The sequence below is a fragment of the Micromesistius poutassou genome, assembly GCF_964030765.1.
Source record: "Micromesistius poutassou genome assembly, chromosome: 8".
Taxonomy (NCBI): domain Eukaryota; kingdom Metazoa; phylum Chordata; class Actinopteri; order Gadiformes; family Gadidae; genus Micromesistius; species Micromesistius poutassou.
In genome coordinates, this window is record NC_140278.1 from 3,951,536 (window position 1) to 3,976,349 (window position 24,814).

General features: G+C 44.6%; 1 protein-coding gene across 1 annotated transcript; it reads right to left on the reverse strand.

Moving 5' to 3' along the window:
* Positions 1–3,738: 3,738 nt before the first annotated feature.
* Positions 3,739–7,676, reverse strand: LOC311351709 (eomesodermin-like; the record flags this gene model as incomplete). The annotated part of the gene is made up of 7 exons (XM_084471869.1): positions 3,739–4,007; positions 4,056–4,669; positions 5,228–5,289; positions 5,567–5,725; positions 6,505–6,626; positions 6,817–6,971; positions 7,126–7,676. The coding sequence occupies 7 exons, from the start codon at positions 7,674–7,676 to the stop codon at positions 3,739–3,741; spliced, it is 1,932 nt and encodes a 643-aa protein (XP_084327995.1).
* Positions 7,677–24,814: the final 17,138 nt, after the last annotated feature.

Genomic DNA, 24,814 nt, shown 5'->3' on the forward strand with positions numbered 1-24,814 from the left:
ATACTCAAATGTACCTTCAAGGACCTTGGTTATTAAGATATATTACTGATTTCAATGTGTGTGTGTGTGTGTGTGTGTGTGTGTGTGTGTGTGTGTGTGTGTGTGTGTGTGTGTGTGTGTGTGTGTGTGTGTGTCCGTGCGTGCGTGCGTGCGTGCGTGCGTGCGTGCGTGCGTGTGTGTGTGTGTGTGTGTGTGTGTGTGTGTGTGTGCGTGCGTGTGTGTTTGTTCTCTTATATCATAAATCAAACCAGAGCCAGAATGACTGGTCCATTGAGTAAAATAGTCAACAGTGAGTTAAATGTAGGACAAATCACACAGCGTGGAATCTTTTCTCAATTGTGAAATTGTTATATTTAACCACACGATGGCGACAGCGCCCACATAAACAACATCAGCAACCAGGAACACAGTTAAAAGTTGAGAGGGGATATTCTCTTGATGAAAAAGGCCCTTGCTGAATTGGAGATGTTCCTCCCGAGGGCACTGCTGGGTCTTGTTATGGTAATGACTAAAGAACAGAGGTTCTTCATGTTCTCTGCTCAGCAGAATAAATAACAGAGATTATCCATGTCAGCAGACTAAAGAACAGAGGTTCTCCATGTCAGCAGACTAAAGAACAAAGGTTCTCCATGTCCTCCAACTGGTCAGCAGTCTAAAGAACAGAGGTTCATGTTCTCCACCGGGTCAGCAGCAGACTAATGAACAGGTCGCTGCGTTCTCGCCAAAGGGGGTCTCAGCTTCTTCCTGACAATTATTGTCACAGTTCCAGGTTTTGTCGCTAGGGGGTACTGTTCAGTAGTTTTCAGTTATAGCACCTGTGTTTATTGACTCTTTTGCTTGTGTGTATTCAAGTTCATTGTTGGCCACTGAGTCTACACCATGTATTCGATACCGGTGTGCCTAGTGTTTGGATATCAAGAAAGAAAGTCAAGTTTATTTATTTTTTATTATATATTTTTTGAGTTATTCAAAGCCTTGGTTTTTGAGTTCCCCCCCCACACACACTTTGTTTAGTCACTGCCAGGGTTAATGGGTGACCTACTGCGAATAAGGAAAGGAAAAAAAACAACATGGATTTTCCATTACAGTCTGAGTGAATGAGTCAAAGCTGCAACAAAGATTATTTGTTGTCAGGTGGATTTTTGTGACAAGTCACTTTCCTCTCTATTTCACCGATACTGTTGCTCAGCAGTAGGCTGTCACATGCATCACTGGCAACTTTAACACCCTGCTACACACACACACACACACACACACACACACACACACACACACACGCACACGCACACGCACACTCACACGCACACGCACACGCACACACACACACACACACACGCACACGCAGTTGAATTGCACGGTTTGAGAAACAACTCAAATGGTTAAGTACATAACAGTAAGTTAATAATTTAAAGCAATTGAATCTGAATAAAATGAATCAAATCTATCATTAACAAACGCCCCTTAGGCCTACATAGAGTGATGAATGGTACCCTATAACATTGCTGTTAAGTATACTTATTCCGAGTAGAATAAATGAACATATTTGGGGTGGTAACACTGGTTAATTGCGCATGAAGTTTGTAAGAATCAGAAACGCATCAGATTTATAATCTGCTTTGGTTCGTCATGTATAGTTCTCCATACGAACACCAGATGGCGCCAGAGGTATGTGTCGACAAATGAATAAATTCCAATTTGCTTGGAATTAAACGTGCCAGTAACTATGCGTCATTATCTCAGCTCGTTCCTCGACTCGTCCTCATACCGAAAGAGTGTTGTGTCACTATTTGGAGGTGCAGGCCCACATGATATTTTAATGTCATCCATTTATGGTAAAGGCTTACAATGATCCCAACGACATTTGGTTCCTAAATGGCTTTGGAATGGAACATATGCCAATAGTGATGCAGGGAAAGCCCATATTTACAGTTTAACTGTACAAACTAAACTCAGAACATAACAGAACATTTCAGAACATACTCAATTTTTGTGTGCAGAACCCCAGGAGCAGTCGAGTTGTGTTGATTCGTCAAGTCATTAAGTAGATCCTTTTATCCAATTTAAATCCGAATAGGAACTCAAAATTGCTTCATTGTGGATAAAAGTGTAATTATGATCTCATACTCAAATGTTTATCACAATTAATAGAGTGGAAACTGAAGATAATGACAACGAAAAAAAAGACAATGGTGTATTTATTATCTCAAACACAAGGGTTTATCACAATACGCACAGGGGATTAGACCAATGACTCCACTGAAAGACGGGTCCTCCTCTCTAGACACCGTCCTATAGGATCATGGATCATGGTCAACCAGGGGAGCACCAGGGGTAGAGACGACACAGTCCCATTTCTCTCCCCTTAACAAGAACACTTTGCTTTGAGTGCCCTTAGCTGCAAGTCAGCTACCGAGCTGGCTAGTGTTCAAGGGTTGATTTTAAGGGAAAAACAGCACTCCCGCTTGCTCCCCCAAGTATTGGGACACCCTACCCCTTTGCAGGCACACGCAAAATCTAGGGTTAGGGCTCAAATCTAGGGGAAGGGGGAGAATTGGGACAGGACCTTAGCTTGGCTGAAACAATGGGGTGTAGTCTCCATCCTCAAGGAAATTCGATGGAGTTTTTCTTCTAACAAATGTACTCGTTGTAAGTTGCTTTGGACAAAGCTTCTGCTAAATGCCCTAAATGTAAATGTTAAGGGTTGATTCCTTCCACCTGGTTGACCTGGAAATCCCAGTGGTTTGGGTCCATCCTGTGCCCCTTTAGCTGGTCTTATCCAGCCCCCGATGTGGTCCAATAACACCAACGATGGACACTTCCGGCCTCCCAGCACCCTCTAGAGATTTCCGGATATGGTCCAGGCATCTCCTTATTTTTGCAACATAATCCACTTACTTTGTTTAATTCGGTCTGGAAAGCGATGAAGAAGCTTTGTGAAAGTACACATTTTGTGAAAGTACTTTCACACATTTTGTGAAAGAAGAACACCAAGTATCGCGATTCCGGTTTCATAATAATGTTCGCTGTGTGAGGCTATTTATGAGCATCATTAGCCTTGTTAGCAAACTAGTTACCAGATAAACACAGACAGAGCTGCTTCCGTTAAATGGATACCATATAACTTTATCAGCACCCACAAGCCTAGACCTTTGACAAAGAAAAACAACATTTAAAAATGTTAAACCCTCTTCTAATTTTTTGCAAATAAATTAAACTGAAAATGCAACTGGAAACCATTCCTCATCAGGAGAGGGGCATTTACATTTACCACAGATGGACAGACTCTGGATCTGCTTATAACACATGGCACTTTATTAACAAATCTCTGAACATTTAAATGCAGCTATTTACAAACATCACAGGATGCCAAATGCTATACAAAGAAGCCTCAAAATAAATAACGTATCACAAATCTTTACTGTACATAAGAAGAAGAAAAAGATAGCACAGCAGAGGAAATAAGCAAATGTCTTTGAATGTTTAAATATGCAAATACAGACCAAAAATATATAGTGATAGAGTTCATTTGGATCTTTACATTTAAAGTGTTGTCTGTAGTTCTCTGAGATACCTTGCGACGCCAACCATTGTTAACTCTGTTTTCTTTCAAATCACATTTCATTATCTTTCCGTATCACCACAAATTGCAAAAACAGTGAGTGAAAATTCATGAAAATTCATGAAATTTCATGAAAAGCATTAGAATCATTTAAAACAACTGTTTGTGTGTGCGGACCATCAGGGGCTTGTGTAAAAGGAGTAGTACGCCGGCAGGACTCTGGGGGGCCCGTCCTTGCTGTAGGGCCCACTGTGAATGGTCGCAGAGGGGCCCAAATCCTCACACTTGACCTCTGTGGGCGAGTGGCCCTCGGCACTCGAGCCCTCCAGGGACAGACGCCTGCGTTTGCAGCCCGCCGTGTACGTCCCCCCGTCGGGCTTGTCCAGGGCCAGCCCCGGGGCGGGCGTGTCCGTCCAGGCCGAGATCAACCCACCGCCGCCGCCGCCACCTCCACCGCCGCCACCGCCGCCGCCGCCGCCGCCGCCACCGCTGCCACCGCCGCCACCGCCGCTCCCGCTCTCAGTCGCGTCCTCCCTGGCCTGGGCCTTGTCCTTGCCCTCCAGGTCCTCCGGGAAGCCCGCCGCGGCCGTGGGGCTGGGCCTCGGGGACCAGGGCAGGCCGGGGGCCGGCCCCTTCCTCTGGTAGGGCCCCCGGCCGCTGCCCCAACCCGCGGCCCCCACACCGCCGAAGGGGGAGTCCGGGTAGTAGCCCAAGGCGTGGGCCGAGGTCTGCATGGAGAGGGACTTGAGGCCGTAGGGAAGCAGGGGCCCCGGGTACTCGCCCTCGTAAGGGGTCAGCTCCAGCTTGTTGGGGGCCGCCCCTCCGTTGGGGGCCCCCTGCTGCATGGAGGCCACGAACCAGCGCTGGGAGGCGGCGTCCTCGGGCGGGGAGGCCGTCAGGAAGCCGCTGGTCTGGGGGACGGCCCTCTCGTCGCCGGCGTGGCAGCCGCCGGCGCCGCCGCCGTAGAAGCGGTTCGGGGGCAGGTTGTTGACGAACTGGTCCTGGAAGAAGGGCTGCATGGCGTAGCGGGCCCCTGGCACGATCTGGTGCGAGCACGGGGAGTCGCTGGGGGACGGCGTCAGGCGATCGCCGTCGGGGGCCGTGTACATCCTGCGTGCAGAGGGGCGGGACGGCGTGGACGACGTTGGGGTTTATTTGGGTTGTGTTTGTGTTTCAGTTGGGCTGTGGTGCAGATTTTTGGTGCAGTTTTAAAACATGCTCTCATGCTTTACACGTTTTCACGTGATCATTCTTGTAGGGTTTTTCTTCATAGCTACAAAATTGGGCGTGGCTATTTCATGAAACTTCCTGGATGCACAGGAATTCAAAATGGTTATCAATCAATATCAATAACCATTTGCCTATAGGTTTTCAATGAGTTTAGCCTATATTTTGCCTATATATATTGTTATATATATTGTTGACTTTATATAGTCAACTATGTTATTATATATAGTTGACTATATCAACTATGTTATCTTATATATATATATATATATATATATATATATATATATATATACATAGTTGATGGGTAGGGCCTGTGTTGGGCAGTGTTGAACAGTGTTTCATTACTTTAAAAATTACATTACATTACACAAATAATGTGTATGTTTTAATGTTTCATATAAAATGTGTTATTCATTGAAAATAATTCATGGTACTCACGAATCGTAGTTATCCCTGAATCCTTTGGCAAAGGGGTTGTGGTCGATTTTCAGCTGTGTTATCTAAAAAGAATTAAAAAAAACATAAACAATATAAGGTTTTTTAGAAGCACATTCCCCCACCACTACTGAAATATTATAAAAAATAATCCTATATAATAATAATAATAATCCTACCCTTTATCCTTAAAAAAAAGAATAATAAGGGGTAATAATAATAGGCCGGTATATAGCCTAAGCCTATACAACAGGACATCTTTAAGATAAACGGCTGTATCATGTCATGTATTATGCAGAACGTGGTTAAAATAACGTGTAGGTCCATTCCCGCAGTGCTTACGTCTGTGTTCTGGTAGGCAGTGACGGCTATGAACTGGGTCTCCGGGAAGGTGAAGGTCTGGGTCTTCAGGCTGCTGCTGGGGTCCTCCGCCCCGTCCTCAGCCACCTCCACGATGTGCAGCCGGGGCTGGTACTTGTGCAGAGACTGCAGCACGATCATCTGCACGGGATCACGGGGTGCACAGGAGGATTTGAGTGAAAAGGAACAAATAATAGGTCATAATAAAATACCCATAATAAACAAATAAGGACTCACGCCTTTATGGGGGGGGCGTTTATTTATTTTATTTATTTATTAAAAACACCGCTATAGACGATAGCCATATATCGTATTTGAAAATGAACCCGTTTCAATGAAGATAAGCCCCCCTCCCCTTGATCATTTAAAAGAACAATGCTGTTCCTCACGATTATGTTAAGGAACAAAACGTGTAGACGCTAATTAATGGCTCTGCTAACCACTTGAATCACTAATTGAATATTCTAAAGGCCCCCGACTGCTGAGGCCTGGACAAACAGACACGACCATTACCACGGCTCTAACGGATGATACTGAAGGCATTTAATGCATTTAACTAAACAACATCCACTGATCCAAAGAACGAGCATGCAGTCCTACATCTAAAAGTTCACAGAATATATTGTGAATATATATGTGAAGTAGGCATATAGGCCTATATACTGTGAATATTCACAACATTTTGTGAACCTTTGGATATTGGACTGCAGGCTCGTGAATACATTTTGATAAATTATGAATATATTGTGAAGTAGGCCTACTTCTACTCGTTGGTTATTATCTTTTTTCCTACGTTTGTTATTATTGCTATATGATAATTACTAGAACAATAATGAAACTATTATTTTTATTATTATTATTATTATTATTATTATTATTATTATTATTATTATTTATGTATTTTTGTATTGTTACATTACCTGTGAGGTGCTGGTGTTGATTCCTTTGTTGTTCGTGACCTTAAGTTTCCCAAACGAGATCTCTTGCCTCATCCAGTGGGCCCCAGTGTTGGGGGACTCGGGATGGATGTACACCTTATTACCTTCAGAGAAAACCACACATTCATGGTTTACACTACGTAAACAATACATAGATTAATTAATCAAACATAATAATGAATAATAACACATTTACTAACCAATTAAGAAATAAAAACCCGTAAAAAAGAGGCAAAATAACATTTTTTTTTAAGTATGACCCAAGCCAATGAGAGGCCCTTCAGGGTAACACACCCTGCATGTTGTTGTCCGCCTTCCCGCAGGTGACCCACTTCCCGCCCTGGAAGCGCCAGTGGTTGGGGTCTGCCAGCACGACCTCCACGAACACGTTGTAGTGCCTCGTCAGGTTCAGACCCGCCATGTTGAAGCTCAGGAACGGGAACATCCGTCTGCAGCAACGAGCGGGACCACGAACAGCCGATCAATGCGTGAAATCAGAACCGTTTTTGATTATATTTTATCATTTATTTTATTTTTATCTTTAATCAATCAGGGGGGAGGCGAAATTCCATTAAATAAAGTCAGAAACCACAAGGTGCCCACCTGCCCTGCTTGGTGATGATCATCTCGGTCTGGTGCCGGTGGAACTTGAGCCACAGCGGCCGGTTGCAGAGGTAGACCTGGGCCCGGGCACCGGGGCCGCCGGGGTGCAGCGGCATGGGGCTGAGGCCCGCTCCCGGACCGCCGTACGGTGGGTAGATACAGTTGGGACCCTGTCCGAACTGGTACGCAGGGCTGAACTGGGAGCGGCCCCCCGGGGGGCACACGGCCGGGGGGAACACCGCAGGGGGCGGCAGCACGGAGCCGAAGTGGAGCGAAGAGGAATACCTGGAGGCCCCGGACCCCGGTGGATAGGGGGGCACCGGGCCCGCCTGGCAGGTGTAGGGGAGGAAGGAGCAGGGATTCGCGGCCTCTTCTGCGCTTAGTTTAGCCGTGGTGGAGGACGGGGTTGTGAGGAAGTATCTCTCTGTGTGGAGTCCGTGCTCCGCGTACCGAGCGGTGGAGGTGTCGTCGGAGGCGGGGGATTTGTCCCTCTCTTCCGCCGCGTCTTTGGGGGGGTGGAAGCTGCTGCTCTCGGCCTCGCTGCCGAGCATCCTGCCTGCAGCTCCCGGCCTCACGGGCGGGTATGGGGGTCTGGATCCCGGGGTGGGGGGTGGAGTTAGTGTGGTTCTAAAGCGAGTCTCTGAGGAAATATGTTAAAAAGCACATTATGTTTTAAAGGCCACTCTAGGATGCAAATGGTCACATTTGGTGATTGTTAGATTGTTTTTTTAAACACAATTTGCCATTATGTCCCTCTCTATTTCAGCTAGGCTAAATGTTCTGATATGTTTGAGATTGACGGCTGTCCCTTCAGACTTTTTCCAGTTTTTCTCTTTGCATTGCAAGATATCGCAAAGAAAAAAACATTTAGCCCAATAAAATATAGAACAGCCATTGGTAACGAATGGGCCTAATATAAAATAAATAATTATATATAGGTCTAAGGCCTGTCATTAATGACCTGCTGTGTGGACAGAACTATTTGATTTTAACTTTCTTCCAGAATAGTGGATTTATCTGAAATTAAAAATAAAGAAGTAAATAATAAGTCAATAAATAAAATAAAATAAGTTAGAAAATAATTTGCAACTTATTAGAAGAATGGCTAATCTATCGTATTTTAATGCAGTTATTAGGATTAATAATAATCCTAATAATTATGAATATAAATATATTCTTTGTGGTTCTGGGTAATGCTCAAATTCTGCCTAAACATGGACCTAATGTTTCCTAAACACATTTAGCCTATCTCAAGCGCGCATTGAGCTATTTAACTCACATTTATTATTTATTACACCCTAACCCTATATGATAGGCTATGTTTGAATATATTATAGCTTATGTCCTGTTTTATTACATCAAAGGTCTATTTAGCCATTTTGAAAGATTGAATCTGGCCTATATTAATCCATTCTATAGATGTATGCAGAGTGAATGAATTAAGCGTGTGATTCCGTGTCCCTCAGGGACGACAAATGCAAAGATCAAGAACTGACGATTAATTTTCCGTGTGAAGAAGCCCGAGATGTGATGAGATGTTCCTCGTTGCAGACAGACGGGAGAAAACAAACACATGGAGCGTCTTCCACACAGGAGGCGACCCGAATCACACAAACACACACCGTCAAATAACCATTTCCCCCAAATCCATCCACGTATAATCATCATAAAATATGACAAAATGTAAACGTACATTTTTTGCACAGGCATCCTCACCTGATTTCACAGTTTCAATTAACAACGATTAAACAATAAAAAAAAATGTGCAAACTCACCCAACGATCCTCCTCTGCGTCTGTGATTATTACTATTATTCTAATATATATATAAACCCGGGTCGTCTTCATTGAAAATGCGCCCCAGAATCAAACGGAAGGCGTTGGAGTCTCCTCATGTTGCCGCGGGTAGATCAAAGAGAACACCGCGGAGCGCGAGCTGTGGTGTGGAGCGTCTCGAGACTGGAGTTCACAAGTGTTCTCCCGCGGCGATGACGCAGAGATTGCAGCCTATTATCAAACTTCATCCTGGTCCCCGGGGACGCGCGGCGGGCGCGTGCTCGTGTGTTGCACTCACAGGTATGAGCCGAGTAAAGTATCATCATCAGACATATGGGAGAATATTATGACTATAGACCTGCAGGTACAACTACATCGAGTATCCTGCGATAGTATATTTAAACATAAAATGCATGGTACAAAATTAATAGAATTTGCTGATACTTTATCATTTTTTTTCAGTGGATGTCATGGAGAAAGATAAGTTATTGGTTCACAAATAGCAGGCATTCAGTCATTTCTCTGGTCAACATAAACAATACAAACTGTACTGTGATCAACACAACATATCCATGTGGTCCATGTTTGTGGATTGATACAAAACCCCCAAAAAGATAGCACAAAGGAAAAGTATTGGTTTTTCATTGAAGTAATAATTCCAGGGTCTTGTTATAAATGTGGTCTTAAAGACGTCTGTGTTTAATTTCTGCTACAAACAGCTCAAATACAACCCAGACAGGCAGAATAAGGATAATTTACATCTATTCAACATTTTCCCAGATTTATGACTACTTACTACGCTGCAAAATACTGTAATATATACGCAGCAATGCATAATAATGTGCAACCCTACCTATACGATAGTTCACATACCATTTTAATCAAATGTATTTCATACTTTTGACGGTTTCTCCTGACCTGACAAAATTCCACAAAATCCCACCAAAACCAAAGAAGAAAGCAGGAAGAAACCAAGATGTCCGCCCATCTGTTTCAGGGTCCTGGGTCCGTGTATTCAGCCCTTAACGGCCCCCATCTTAGTTCAAACACCAGCATATTGATATCAAACTGCCCCCCATTAGCATGCTAATGCTCCATGCTAATGCTGCATGCTTTATTGGCGTGTACTAGCTTAAATACCCACTGAACTGTCCTGCTCACTTCCGCCCCGCGAGTTGTTTTAAAGCCAGACGGTGACAGACAGCTGCTGCTTATTGGCAGCAGGTTTACATGTAAAAGAGAAAGTCTAGAGTGGGAAGATTTGTGTAGTAGGTTGACAGCGTTCAGATAAACAGCGCGTGCCTCAGACGACTGGGCCCTGGAAGGGAAAACAAACAGTTGATGGAATTGGAACCTTTGCGTTTGGCACAAGCCGCAGTAGTAGAGCATGTTGTCAGTTGGACAAGGAAACACGCTCAGTTTAGCACCTCATGGGGATTTGTATTTTTAATATCGGTCCCTTTCTGTCCACAGCTTGTCATCAAGTAAAAAAAAAACTTTTTTTAAATTTTGGATCAGGTCCTCACTTGTCGTTAAGGCCTTAATCATGTGTCCTTATTTATACTCAAGTGTACCTTAAAGGACCTTGATTATTAAGATATATTACTGATTTCAATGTGTGTGTGTGTGTGTGTGTGTGTGTGTGTGTGTGTGTGTGTGTGCATGTGTGTGTGTGTGTGTGTGTGTGTGTGTGTGTGTGTGTGTGTGTGCGTGCGTGCGTGCGTGTGTGTGTGTGTGTGTGTGTGTGTGTGTGTGGTGTGTGTGCTGGTGTGTGTGTGTGTGTGTGTGTGCGTGTGTGTGCATGCTTGCTTGTGTGTGTGTGTGCGTGTGTGTGCATGCTTGCTTGTGTGTGTGTGTGTGCGTGTGCGTGTGTGAATGTGTTTGGTACTTTAGCATGTAAAAACAAAGCAAAAAACGCTAACATTTGGAGTAGGGGGTTTGAGTTAAGGTCAGGACTCTCTCTCTCTTGTTGTTTGGGTTGGACCTCTGGATAAAACAACCAACCGGAGTTCACTGAACACGTTGATGACGTTGTGGAGCTGTAACAGGGACTACCTACCCCAGGTGACTCTGGAGGACCCTCCTCCCAACATCTCCTCTCCTTGTGTACTTTGGGCCGAGCGGGACACGGCCTGGTCTCCAGTCAGGGAGACCGGGGGGTTTGGATCCAGGTTTTGGTTTATGAAAGATGGCGCACAGCTTAATCGAGTTACATTAACTGCAGTGCTTCAGTAGCTGTGCTCTCCAGCTACGGGTTGGTGTCTGTCCTTCAGCAGAACATCTTGGCTGATACTTTCCCCCCGACAGAAGTCCCTCTGTCACCGTGAATGGCAAATGATTTGTCACTATTCTCAATTAGACTCACGCTGTGATATGGCAAAAAAAAAACGGTCAAAAAGACTAGAATAGGGCATGTTGACATTTTTATCTTTATCCAACACAGAAGTCCACACAGCTTCCCCGTTCTTCATCATCACATATGTATTCTCCCATTATAACCAGGAATTATTATAAATACCCCCATCTTTTTTTTGGGGGGGGGGGGGGGGACAGACGGTATGTCTGTGTGCGTGTCTGTGTGTGTCTTTGTCTGTGTGTGTGTGTGTGGGTCTGTGTGTGTGTGGGTCTGTGTGTGTGTGTGTGTGCGAGCTTCCCTCTCTTCTCTTTATATCATGCTCAATGAACAGCTTCCTCTAGCTGTGCCTGCTTTTTGACACGTCTAAAGGGCTGTTCCTGACATCCTGCCACGCCGTCCCGCCGCGCCCCATGTCAGGCGGGAGGAAAGGGCCGGTGACCTGGCCAACCCCCACCCTGCTCCCCACCCTGGTGGGGAGCAGAAGGTCGGTTGGCCACGCAGCCGTGCCAGCGCTCCCCCCCCCCCCCACACACACACACACACACCCGTGTGGAGCGCAGTGCCTGCCATACCTCGCCGTGGCCACGGTAGATAGATAGGGCTGATACAGCGGCCATCTTGGTTCTAAATGGTAGCTGGGGGAGGGTTCGCTTCCCCCCCCCCCCTCCCAGCTATCGTTTAGAACCAAGATGGCGGCTGTAAGGGGGATAGCGTGGCTGATAACCCGTAGCATTGCTGTAGGTACACGGACGCTCATCACGGATATCATGCTCTATTACCTTCTCTTGTCCATTTACAGAATAACTAACAATAATTCACAGTTGTACAAATTTAAAAAAGATGGCATGAAAAAAATGTATGAACACATTATGAAGAACATTGACGCATTTCTGAAGGAACGGAGAGAAGCAGCAATGCCACTTTTGACTCAGTTCTTGGCACTCGATCGACAACGACACCAACAACAGGGAAAAGTCCCTGTTTGACTATTATCAGGATTATTGTTACAGGGAAACTAGTGGTGTCTGACTAGTTGCCTTCCTGGGGTTTCCAAGGGACAGAAATTGGTGGGGGGGGGGGGGGGGGGGGGGGCGTTGGGGAGGGGGGGCCACGGTAGCGGTCTCCTCCAGCTCCGGGGCACCCATTGGTCGGGTCCTCGGTCCTGTAAAGTGCAGCAGCAGGAGCAGGCCGTCACATTTGGTGCCCAGCATGGGGCCGCTTGGTGAGCTGCTGTCATGTCCCAGCTATCCCACGGAGATCCACCGCCGCCTCTCTGCCAAGATTTGGTGTTTTCCTCATTTGCATTCGCTAATGAGATATCCTGAAAGACACTTATCTTCCTGGGATATCTCCCCTTCCGCTCAGATAAGTGGAGAAGAGATGAGATGGCCGGAGAGTTGGGAGATAAGGGAGATAAGGGTATCAGGGAGGTATCAGGGACGTATATCAGAGAGGGGTCTGGATCTCACAAAGCACTGCCTACAAGCAAACACATTTATTAACCAGGCGGCTCATTCAGACATTTGGTTAATCAGGTTATGTAGCCCTTGCCTTTATCACGTGTCAAAGGCCTTTGCAACACTATGAAAGCACTAGATGCAAGGTCGGCAAATACATCAACATTTGACACTTAATCCCCAGAAAAATCAAAAATCAAAAATCAATCTTTTCAAAATACCTATCACTGTACTGTGTCCTGTACTGTCTGCTCCGACACCCTAATGTTTCATACGACCCCTGCAGATAAAGTACATCCTATTTTATCTTTAGAAAGTTACAACATAATGATGGCAAAGGAGGGTTTTGCTCTCTAAAGGCAGCCTCAAGTTGGCCAGCAGCAAGCAAGCCATCACTGTAAAATAGAGCCCACACCAAACGCTCCAACCTAATTATCTGTGTAGCTCTACAGGCTAGACTAACGGGAGCAAACCCCACATAACTGACACCAGAGTCGAGGTAGGGGGTTAAAGCCAAGGTGGTTAGGACCACCCCCTCATTATCACCCAATCAACACCCAATCTGAACCGCTAGGAGTTCCTGTCTGCCAGAGATGGAAGCCCCACATCTCCCATGAAAATAGTTTTAATTGTAGATCGTTCTTTATTTACTTGTTTTATTCTAGACTCATTTCATCGTTTGACCATAGCATAGGGCATGGTTGTGTTTTTGGCATGGTTGTGAATTGGCCTGAAACCCCCCCTTTTTCAAGACTAGCCCTGTTTGTGTCAGCACGTGTTTTACATTCAAAGCAACTACAGTGAATTCTGATGCACGCATGTCTCCAGGAGAAGGGTACTGGTTGTGTATCTTTCTCAAGGACGCCAGGTAGCAGACATGACAGGAATCAAACCCGGGTGGTTATGGCTAGGAGTGGAACAGGCACGCAACCAAGTTACCAAGGATGACATATTAATGCTGGGTGGTATTAACGCTGCCCAACAAGATCCTGTTTGTGTTTTTATCTCTGCTCGTTTTAACTTTTCTTGGACTTACTCTTCTCAGACCCAAAAAACAACGTCTTTATGTGGGTCATAGTGGCTCTAAAATCTCCCCCACATAAAAAAACTATTAAAACAAAGCACTGCATTCATACATTACACTTTTAAATGTAATTTAATACTTTGTTTAAAAAGCAATCATTTAGAAGGAAGAAATCATTAAAAATTCCCATTCTAAGATCAGGGTTTCAACAAATCATTTCTAGTAGGTTTGCTTTTTTTACATCCCACTTCAGAAATTACTGTTTGGACGAGGTAATGAACTCAAGCTGAATACCTTAAGGCTTAAGCCACATGCATAAGACAGACATGTCTTTTTTTTCCCAGTATTAAAAGCATTTTAGACAAGTATATCTAATGCGTTCGGCTTTTGAACAAAGAAAAAAACGACACTATTCAAACAACATATTAAGGCGTATTACAATGTTTGATAAAACAGCCCTTCCTCAAGCGACATTTCCTGCACTTCCTCCACTTCTTCCTTCTCGCGCTACAGACGACAAGTCACCGGGCCTGGTGCTGCCACAGACAATCTGCTGACTGTGGTATCACCTCATGATTAACAATTTAACAGCCAAGCCATTGTCCCTACCCATTGTTATTCCACAGATGACTGATAATCACAATGGAATTTCTGAGGACACGCTGGCTTCATTAGACCCATTGATAGATTTATTGTTTCCCATGTTTCTAATCACACTAAGGTAATTTGTAAGCTCTTGGTTCAGAGGTATAAGCCAAGGAGAGTTAATTAATCTGCCTTGCTCAGAAGTCTGGCAGTGGAAATGGCTCCTTTCTGAATCAGTGATGAGGGTTTGTGTGTGCATGTGCATGTGTGTGTGTGTGTGTGTGTGTCTGAGTGTGCGTGTGCGTGTGCAGATACGCTTGTATCATACACACAGATACAAGCGTATCTGCGTGTATGATTGTGTGTGTGTGTGTGTGTGTGTGTGTGTATCTGCGTGTATGATTGTGTGTGTGTGTGTGTGTGTGTGTGTGTGTGTGTGTGTGTGTGTGTGTGTGTGTGTATCTGCGGGTATGATTGATTGTGTGGGTATGCGTGTGCATGTGTGTGTGTGTGTGTGTGTGTATTTGTGTGTGTGTGTATGTGTGTGTGTGTGTGTGTATATCTGTGTGTATGATTGTGTATGTGTGGGTATGTGTGTGCGCATATGTGTGTGTGTGTGTGTGTGTGTGTGTGTGTATGTGTGTGTGTGTGTCTATGATTGTGTGTGTGGATATGTGTGTGCATGTGTGTATGTGTGTGTGTGTGTGTGTGTCTATGATTGTGTGTGTGGGTATGTGTGTATGCATGTGTGTGTAACACTAACCTTTGTTCCCCAAAGAGCAACATGAGGTCAACACATTTCAGTGTGTGCCAATTCTATGCTTTGAATCTACATCATATACATTTCTCTTTGTCTGTTATAAATGGTAGTAATTGATTAAGTGGTAATTATCTCACCCATGGGGAGTAAGTAAGTTTATAGTTTTGGGTTGCGCGGAAAATAATGGGAGAAAAATGTAACCACAAGAAATTCCTCAAAATGAATATGTGGATAAATATAGTATGTGTATACAATATTTTGGTGATCCAAGTCGAATATATTTATGAATATTAATTAATATTATTTTCAGCCGTGTCCCGCTGTAAATTAGACTGTAATTAAGAAACATCAGAATATAAGTCTATAAAAAAATGTAAACCAGTTTCATTTCAATTTCATTATCTCCTCCCACACCACACTATCATACAGAAACACTATCACACACACACACACACACACACACACACACACACACACACACACACACACACACACACACACACACACACACACACACACGCACACACACACATACTCAAACCTTCCTCGACCTTAGTGATTAGGTCTCTTAACCCATGATACACACTGCCCTTTGTCACTCCTAATTGAAGCTCCAGTTTGCAGTTAATTGGGTTTCTCGGTCCTATGCAAATGTGGGGCTGGTGTGTGTGTAGGTTAAATGCATCTTAATCAGAGCTTTAATCCAGTCATTAGCAGAGAAACATGAGGTGTTGAGTGCAGCGAGGAGAGCCTGATAATTGAGGGGCGGCTCACATTCCCTGTGCGCTATAGGATGTGTGTGTGTCAGTTGTGTGTGTGTGTGTGTGTGTGTGTGTGTGTGTGTGTGTGTGTGTGTGTGTGTGTGTGTGTGTGTGTGTGTGTGTGTGTGTGTGTGTGTGTGTGTGTGTGTGTGTGTGTGTGTGTGTGTGTGAGAGTGCGCGTGCATCTGTATGTCTGTTCATGTGGACATAACTTCAAATGATTCAAAATCGACTTTATGGTTTGTTTGTATGTTTTTCTTTTGAGCACAATTTGGGCACATTTTGTCAAGTTAGTGTTTTATTTATTTATTATTATTTATTGAAAAATCAGGTAATTAAAAAATGATTAATACAAACCTTACACCTTTTTCGTTCTCTTTCAAACAAAACTGAAATGAAAAAGGAAAAGCAAAACAACAAACATAAAACAAGCTTTCTCTAAACTTGTGAACAACATTTAATGAAGTAATCATATACTTTAAGGTATCAATTAACTTAAGTTACATAATTAACATAATATGCACAATTGTTGCGATCAACTAAATGTCGATAGATCCGCCAGTGATTCGAAAAATTTAATCTGCCGCAGAATTAAAATTAAGAAATCTAGACGACTTGTGGTCATATTACAATTAATACAAAACTAAAAATTTTATTCCATTGATATTGACCTTTTCTACATAGAAACGGAACAAAGGGATTAGTAATGGGTGGATTTTCCTATCTTTAGATATAGAATAGAGTAGAATAGAGTCCTGTTGGTATTGTATGCAGCCCAGATCGTTTCCAAGCAGCCTCTCCCCTCTCCGCTGCACTGCTGTCAAATTCTCACTGTTTTTCTCACTGTATATTTTAGCACCTTTCCCCGGCGTGAGGCTTGTGTTCTTCCGCCCCCCCCCCCTCCCTCAATACCCATCTTTCACACTCACACACACATACCCGCACACACACACACACACACACACACACACACACACAAATGCACGCATAAACACACACTCAGACACATGCGCACACACGCACACACACGCACACACACACACAACTGACACACACGCATGCACACACACACAGAAACACACATACACACAAACACAACACACACACACACACATAAACACACACACACACACATGCGCACACAGATATTTGTGTGCACACACACACTTGCGTGTGCACACACACACACACACGCACACAAATACACGCACAGACGCAGTCACGCACACACACACACACACACACGCACGCACGCACGCACGCACACACACACACACACACACACACACACACACACACACACACACACACACACACACACACACACACACTACGTGAAGGCAAAGACCTATGGGCTCAAGGAGGAATACGTTCAAAAGACCCCTTTGAATAAACATGTTGCTATCAGACAGGTAGTTGCTGTGCGTTGTTGTGGCTGTGTGTGTCGATTTGCATCGTCCTCCCTTATGTGTGTTCTTCACCTCTTTTTGTGTGTGTATTATTAATCATCGCCGCGCCCACACCTCTGATCCTCGAAAAGAACTGTCAATTGGTCACACACACCTTCGTACCTCGTCTGCGAGAATCTTCTCACAAAATGAGACACAGACAAAATTATCCAATTCATAATCTGTTTGTGTCGCCGAGGCAAATTAAAAGGGCTAGAGGTAAACACGTAATCACACACGTAAATCTATGCACGCATGTGTTTGTGTGCAGTGTGGTCGCGGGTGTGTGTGTGTGTGTGTGTGTGTGTGTGTGTGTGTGTGTGTGTGTGTGTATGTGTGTGTTAATGTAACACAGTGCAGGGTGAGAAGAGGCCGTTGATAAGATAAAAGAACAGGCTAATCCTGACCTCTCACAGCACCTTGCTAAACGCCTCATGCACACACACACACACGCGCGCACAAACACACACTAACGCGCACACACACACACCCAACACAAATACACGCCCTGAGACGGGGAGAGCGTCAAAACATTTACAGGCCATTTGCAGCGTGGTGCGTGACACGAGACATCGCGGTAAGAGCGCCACATGAAGAACAAACACACCGCGGCGGTCTTGCTAGACGCTCGGGGCGGCGTTGCAACCAAACAGCCAAGTAGTGGTGGTTGGCTGGCTGGCCTGTTCCCCCACTCCTCAGGGGCAGCGTGTCAAAGGATGACCCGAACACTCCCTCTTGACATTAAACAAGACAGAAACGCATAACAGCTCTTTGGCTTATAAAACTGAGAAAACAACAGTTGTAACTTGAGTGGAATGAAAAAACCGGTCACCTGAGTGAGAGTTACCTAAACTTAGTGTCCCCCAGCTATGAATTTAAGGCTGCTTATCTGGTGAAGGTGCACACTACGCGGACCATGCTACCAGTGTAGTCTGTACATCACATTCATACACGCAGACACACGTGGACACAGACGCACACACACACACAGACACACAAACACACTCACCCCCGCGCCCTCTCCCCTCCCATCACACACACACACACACGTCTATAACACTAAAGCACACTCTTCCTTTTTAGAAAAGGTTTGAAACTCTTTTTATCCATTAAAAGCCAGATCGATCTTGTGCCTTTTTACTTGATGGTGTTTTTTTTGTTGCTAAATGTCATAAAGGGAAGTCTCCCTGGCCCATTTCTACAGCCTATTCTTCATTTGGGGGTAATTATAGATGAAGAGATGAAAGATGTATTCCGACCCCCCACCTCACCCACTCCCCATTCTCTGTGCCTATCTGCCTCGCTCTGCCTCCCTGTGCATTCAGTGGGCCTCTCACCACCGCATCCTGATTACGGGACACTGTTCAAAGCCTCACCCACACAGCCTGGAGTGTCCCTTGGTCATCCACTATGGTTGCTGCTGCTGCTTTTGTTGGCATTAACAAGCCAAGCCACCAAGGGATGTTTTCTTTTTTTTGTCCTTCCTCCAACAGGTACAAACTTTTCTTTTTATAATTACCTGCATTCAGGCAGTACGTCGAGTCATGGACAACGGCGTCATGAAAGGAGCAAGGCGGGAGAAGGTTATACGCCTCACCCGAAGAAAGGAGTTAGAAAGGGAGGGAGTGGGGAAAAGATTTTTTTTTTTAGGAGATCTTTGTAAGACAGGATGTTCTGTAAGTGCTCGTGGATGTTATACCTGAATTTCTGTTCGGATTTCTGTTTTTAATTTCCCTCCTCGTTCGTCGTTCGTCCTCTCCCTCTCTCTTTCTCACTCTCTCTCTTCTTCGTCTCTTTATCCCACTCCGGCGAGTAATGAGTGAAGACTCTGGAGATTTGGGCAGAATGGCCTCTGCCATTATTGAATGGAGGAAACACACAGATGGATGAATGGACCTCCTCATTGGGTTTTTCTGTTTTCCTTATTCCCTGCTGTCTGGAGTCAAAACCCCGGGATGCCTCATGAAGACGGCAGAGCCTCATCCCTGGTTTCCGCCGTCTCATCTCTTGAGAAAGAAGGAGGGACAGGGTTAATAAAAGGCACAAGGGAGAGGGGAAAAGTAATCTTCTTTTCCAGTCCAACCATTCTTTGGGTGGGGCTTTTTTTTACACTTTTCCCCCTGTGTACTTTCATAAAGCTCATTATTATTTTGACATGGGCCCCTCAGGTAAGAACCAATGGGCCTTTGTGCGCTGCTCCGTCAGTCTCTCTGGCATGGAGTGGGGAGTCACATTAACATCTGGTCTCTTCCTGCACCAATGTGCCATTGAAGCCTGCCTTGTTCTTCTGCATGGCCATCATGGAGATGGACGTTGACAATTATCTTCAACAGAGCTTTTCTCTGCAATATACATATATATTCGAGAAAATATAAATCGTGTAGCAGTACAAGAGCCATCTCTACTATTTGTACAAATCATTATTTTACATTTACATTTAGGGAATTTAGCAGATGCTTTTATCCAAAGCAACTTACAATAAGTACATTTGTCAGAAGAAAGAGAAACAATATATCGCTATCGCTACAGTAAGGATGTTCATAGGACCAAGTGCTAAGCACTAATAATTGTTAGGTTAACCCATTCCCCGTATACAACAAAGACAGCTAGGACAAGACGCTACATGATGCTAAGTACTATTTTTAAGTGCCAGGACGTACAACATACAATAAGTGCGTACATTAAGTGCCAGTACTTTCATGTCATCTATCGGTACTATTCGTCTATCTGCTGCCGTTGAGGGATGTAACTTTAAGTGTCTTAAAGACAACAATGTCTTCATTTCATCAAAACCAGGTCCACAAGCTGCATAGCCTGCAGTACCAGTCTGTGGACACCGTCAGCATCGATCCATGATCATGAAAATGTAAAAATCCTCACACACACACACACACACACACACACACACACACACACACACACACACACACACACACACACACACACACACACACACACACACACACACTAACCCCAACCCCTATGTCCCCACTCACACATCCACCCAGCCTCCAACCTCCCCTTCGAGCCAACCCCCGCCCCCTGTCCCCCCTCCACCCCTTTACCCCTCCACCCCTCCACCCCTCCACCCCACTCTTCCGGCTGATTTGTCCTAATGTAATTTTAATTAAAAATGGTGGTGTCAAAGGGCTCTGCCTGCCTGAGAAGCGGGTGCAGATTGCATCCCAGTGGCAGATCCCCTCACTTGGTTGAGAGGAAATGCATCCTGACACGAGGGCGAGGGTGGTGCCCTCGCCGCCAACAAGAGCCTCCGGCCCATCTTTAGCCCCCCCCCCCCCGTATCGGTTTGCTGTGGCTGCCACTACAGGGCAGGATGCTCGTGTATTTTTGTATTGGTGTGGTGTTGTAACGCTTGACTATCAATTTACTGAAATGTAAAATTCTAAACAAATGTATATTTTTAGATCTTTTTTTAAATATTTTTTTACAATCGCTCTATGGTTTTCGTATATTAGCGAGAGAGATTAAAAGATGAACGTAGTGTTACTCGTCATCATACTTAACATACAGTAATGCATATCAATTGATATTTGTTTGAATTAAAGCATTCTTCACGGAGCGTATTGTAATTTATTTTTGACTATATTTGACGTATTTATTTATTTAAGTAAAATCCCCTTAAATTTGTACACATTGATGAAATTATGATGATGATGATTGATGATGTTTGCATTATTTACAGGATGCAGTAATGAGTTTCAAAGAGATCCACAAACATACGGAAATGTTAGACACAAAGGCCTAGAAAGCATTCTCTCACTCCATCGGCTGTCAGCGGACGTCAAGCGGTGCCCTGATTCCCCCAGAGTAGCACGTGCACGTGAACGCAGTCCCACTGTACGCTACAGACAAGCTGTCTGAGGTTGTTATTTATAAAAGCAGCCTGTTAATTAACAAATACTTCCTACAAGCATGTATGCTGTGCATGCTGTGCCACACCACACGTCCTATCCTCCTCCGCCAGTCTTTGATGCCTTTTGCAAAAACTCAGTTATCTTAAACACAGTGTTTGTATTATCGATGTAGAGATACCTAGCTAGGGTTCTGACATGCACCTATACTCTTTTCCTTCTGCTAGAGTTTCCATTGAGAACTATCCAACAATGACAACATTTACGTTTCATTTCATGCGTTTTATGCAAAGGTTCATTTGCATAAAACGTAAAACCTCGGTTCATACACGCACGCGTTCACACACCGGCGGCGGAGTCAACCGCGCAAGGCGACAGCCGGCTCGTCGGGAGCAGTCAGGGTGAGGATGATGGTGTGGACGATCCTCTTCGGAAGGCAGGGGGACATAAACATTGAATAACCGATGCCTCCCGTTACATCCTACACCCACCTTGCACATGCACCTAGACAACTACTCGATGGAGATATCCCGACGACAACCGATTAGGAATGTACATATACAGAGTATCCTATCTGTTTGTCGCATAACGTGATGATATAATCCAAACGAGGCTTGTGTCTAAAATACCAGTAATGTTACCAACATTACCATCTCCCATAGACTGGGATCCATCCTCCTGAGATGAGAATCTCAATAGCTGGTTTATGTTTTTATGTCAGCATAGGTTAATAGTTCAGAAGGTATAAGGTATAACGATGCTGTGCATTTTATAAATAAAACACTTTGACCATTATGCTTTAAGGAAGAGCGGGTTGACTTGTAATCAGGGTGAGGTGTCTCGCTCAGGGACACCTCGATGCTCGGCCAGGAGGAGCCGGGGATCGAACTACTGCAACAACCTTCCGGTTCCAAGTCCGCTCTACCTCCTTGGCTTAACCGACCCCCCCCCCCAACGCAACAAGCTCAATGTAAACAGGCCCCGAGACGAGGCCTTATGGGGGGGTGGGGGGGGGTTGGGGGGGGTGGGGGGGAGACAGACGCATACTAAAAACATTCCTTGGCCAAGATTTATCACAGGCATGACCTGCGATAGGGCCCTGAGCAGCGGGGGCCACCTGCAGAGGTCAGCCGGTAGCTTTGTAATCCCTCCACCCAAGCTGTTGGGATTATCAGATCTCCGACGACCCCGAAGGGGCTCCCCGCGGCTGGGGGGCTTAACCGCGATGAAACCCGCCCCGCCACCACACATCCCACCTGTCAGCCGCCACACAGTGCCACATCTCAGAGAGATCGCGGACGCTGGAAGAACGGTGGCGGGGGGCCGCAGTGATGGGGGGCAGACGGGACAGGTAAGGCGGACGAATGGGAAAGGGAGAGGGGGGCGCGGGGCGCGGGGAGGACGGGATTGGCTCGTGGCTGGATGGGAGGACGGACATCAATGTCTTCATCCTACCTGGATGCATGCTTGAGCAAGACGCACAACCCATAGCCTTAATAGACCTGTTTCTGTGTTCACTGATTGATTGGAATCAGGTCTTTGAGTAAATAATAATGGCAAATCTATATGCAAGCAAACCACGGGTTAGTTTCAGTTCCACTTTTCTATTGTCGTTTTATTGTAATTTTCCACTTCCTAACATGCATAAATGATTTAATACAAATAACAGGGAAGAAAATCTAGATTGATGTCAATGCAGAGGAATATTAATGCAGCATTCATGTTTCCAAAATCAATAGAGCTTTGAGAGTATTTGTGACCATTTATAAATCTCAAAAGGGGTACGTGTGTGTTTGTGTGTGTAAACATTTATGTGTGTCCGACTATGTATGTGTGTGTGTGTGTGTGTGTGTGTGTGTGTGTGTGTGTGTGTGTGTGTGTGTGTGTGAGTGCTGTGTGTATATGTGTATATATGTATATGTGTGCATGTGTGTGTGTGAGTGTGTGCGTATGTTTGTGTAGACATGAAGCTGTGTGTGTGTGTGTGTGTGTGTGTGTGTGTGTGTTTTTGTGTGCACACGTACATGTGTGTGTATATGTGTGTGTGTTTGTGTATGTACGTATGTATGTGCATACATATCGCTGTGTGTGTGTGTGTGTGTGTGTGTGTGTGTGTGTGTGTGTGTGTGCATAAACATGTAGTTGTGTTTGTGTATGTGTGCACCTGCACGTGTGTGTATACCTGTGTGCACATACGTGCGCGCGCGCGCGTGTGTGTGTGTATGTGTACACCCATAGGTGGCTTGTAAGCGTACATTCATATGTGAACGTGTGTGTGAACGTGTGTGTGTGTGTGTGTGTGTGTGTGTGTGTGTGTGTGCGCCCGCCTGCACACGTGCGCGTGCGTGCGCGCCCACACACCGGTGGACAGTTGGGTGGCTGGTGGTGGGCGGTGCGCTGAGGCGTGTCGTGAGAGGGTTTAACTTCGCTGACCTCCCTTCTGCCAGGTTGAGGGGCGCCCGCTGCTCAGATGATATTGGATCGGTGGGTGACGGCCCGCTTTCTCCTGATACAGCGGCCAGCGCGCCAGCCTGCCAACCTGCTCCCCCCCCCTCATTAAAGTGTCCCCGTGCCAGCGGTGTGGAGAGGTGCTGGTGGTCCGGTACGAGGCCCGCACAGGGGAACACAGCTCAGCGCTTGAACCGCGTTCACGCCGTCTCTATGGGGAGGTTGTAGAATAGAAGTAGCCGCTTGGATTGATGTTATGGCATTAGTAATATTATTTACATAGCGTTTTTTGGACCTTGTGTGTGTGCGTGTGTGTGTGTGTGTGTGTGTGTGTGTGTGTGTGTGTGTCATTCACTACTACAGTTATAACATTCATGTTGCATAGCAATATAAAACAAGCCTACATAATTGTTTGAAGAAAAACTGATTTTAGATTCATCTTTATGGGAAAGTTGTAGCATAGAGGTCTGTATTTATAACATGAATGTTGCAAAGCAGTTTATAGCAAACCTATTTTGTGGAAAGATAAAAACAAATCAATACAATTATATCTAAAGAAATATATGAACAAGCTATAAGAATATGCCCAATATTAGCAAGTGATCTGAAAATATATTATGATATGTATTTGCTAGCAATGCGTGTTTGTTTTATTTGTGACGAGGTTGTAACATGGATGTAGCCTGTATTGAAATGTTGAAGGAGCTTGTCTTGTGGCAACCAAGTGTAGTGAGCCTGTGCAATGGTCTTTCGACATACAACCGAGTAGTTCTAGTATGTTTTGTCTTCACATGTATGTTTCCTCAACAAAATGTATTTATAAATATATATAAAAATATATAAATACATTATACATATACTTTATACCTGTACCTATATATGTACCCATTTTTATATATATATATATATATATATATATATATATATATAATTAAATTATTAAAATATTTACAATATTTACCTTTATATATATATATATATATATATATATATATATATATATATATATATTTATTTATTATTATTATTTTTTTAAGTTAAATATTTTAATAAGATTGTTATTCAACAAAAAAAAAGAATTGCATAGATAGAGCATGTACAATCAAGAGCACAAAAACAGGGTTACAAAAGCCTTTCGACTGACGGATCGCCTCTCTCAGTGGTGAACGTGGGAGTTGTAGTTTTATTTACCATTCCTCTTCC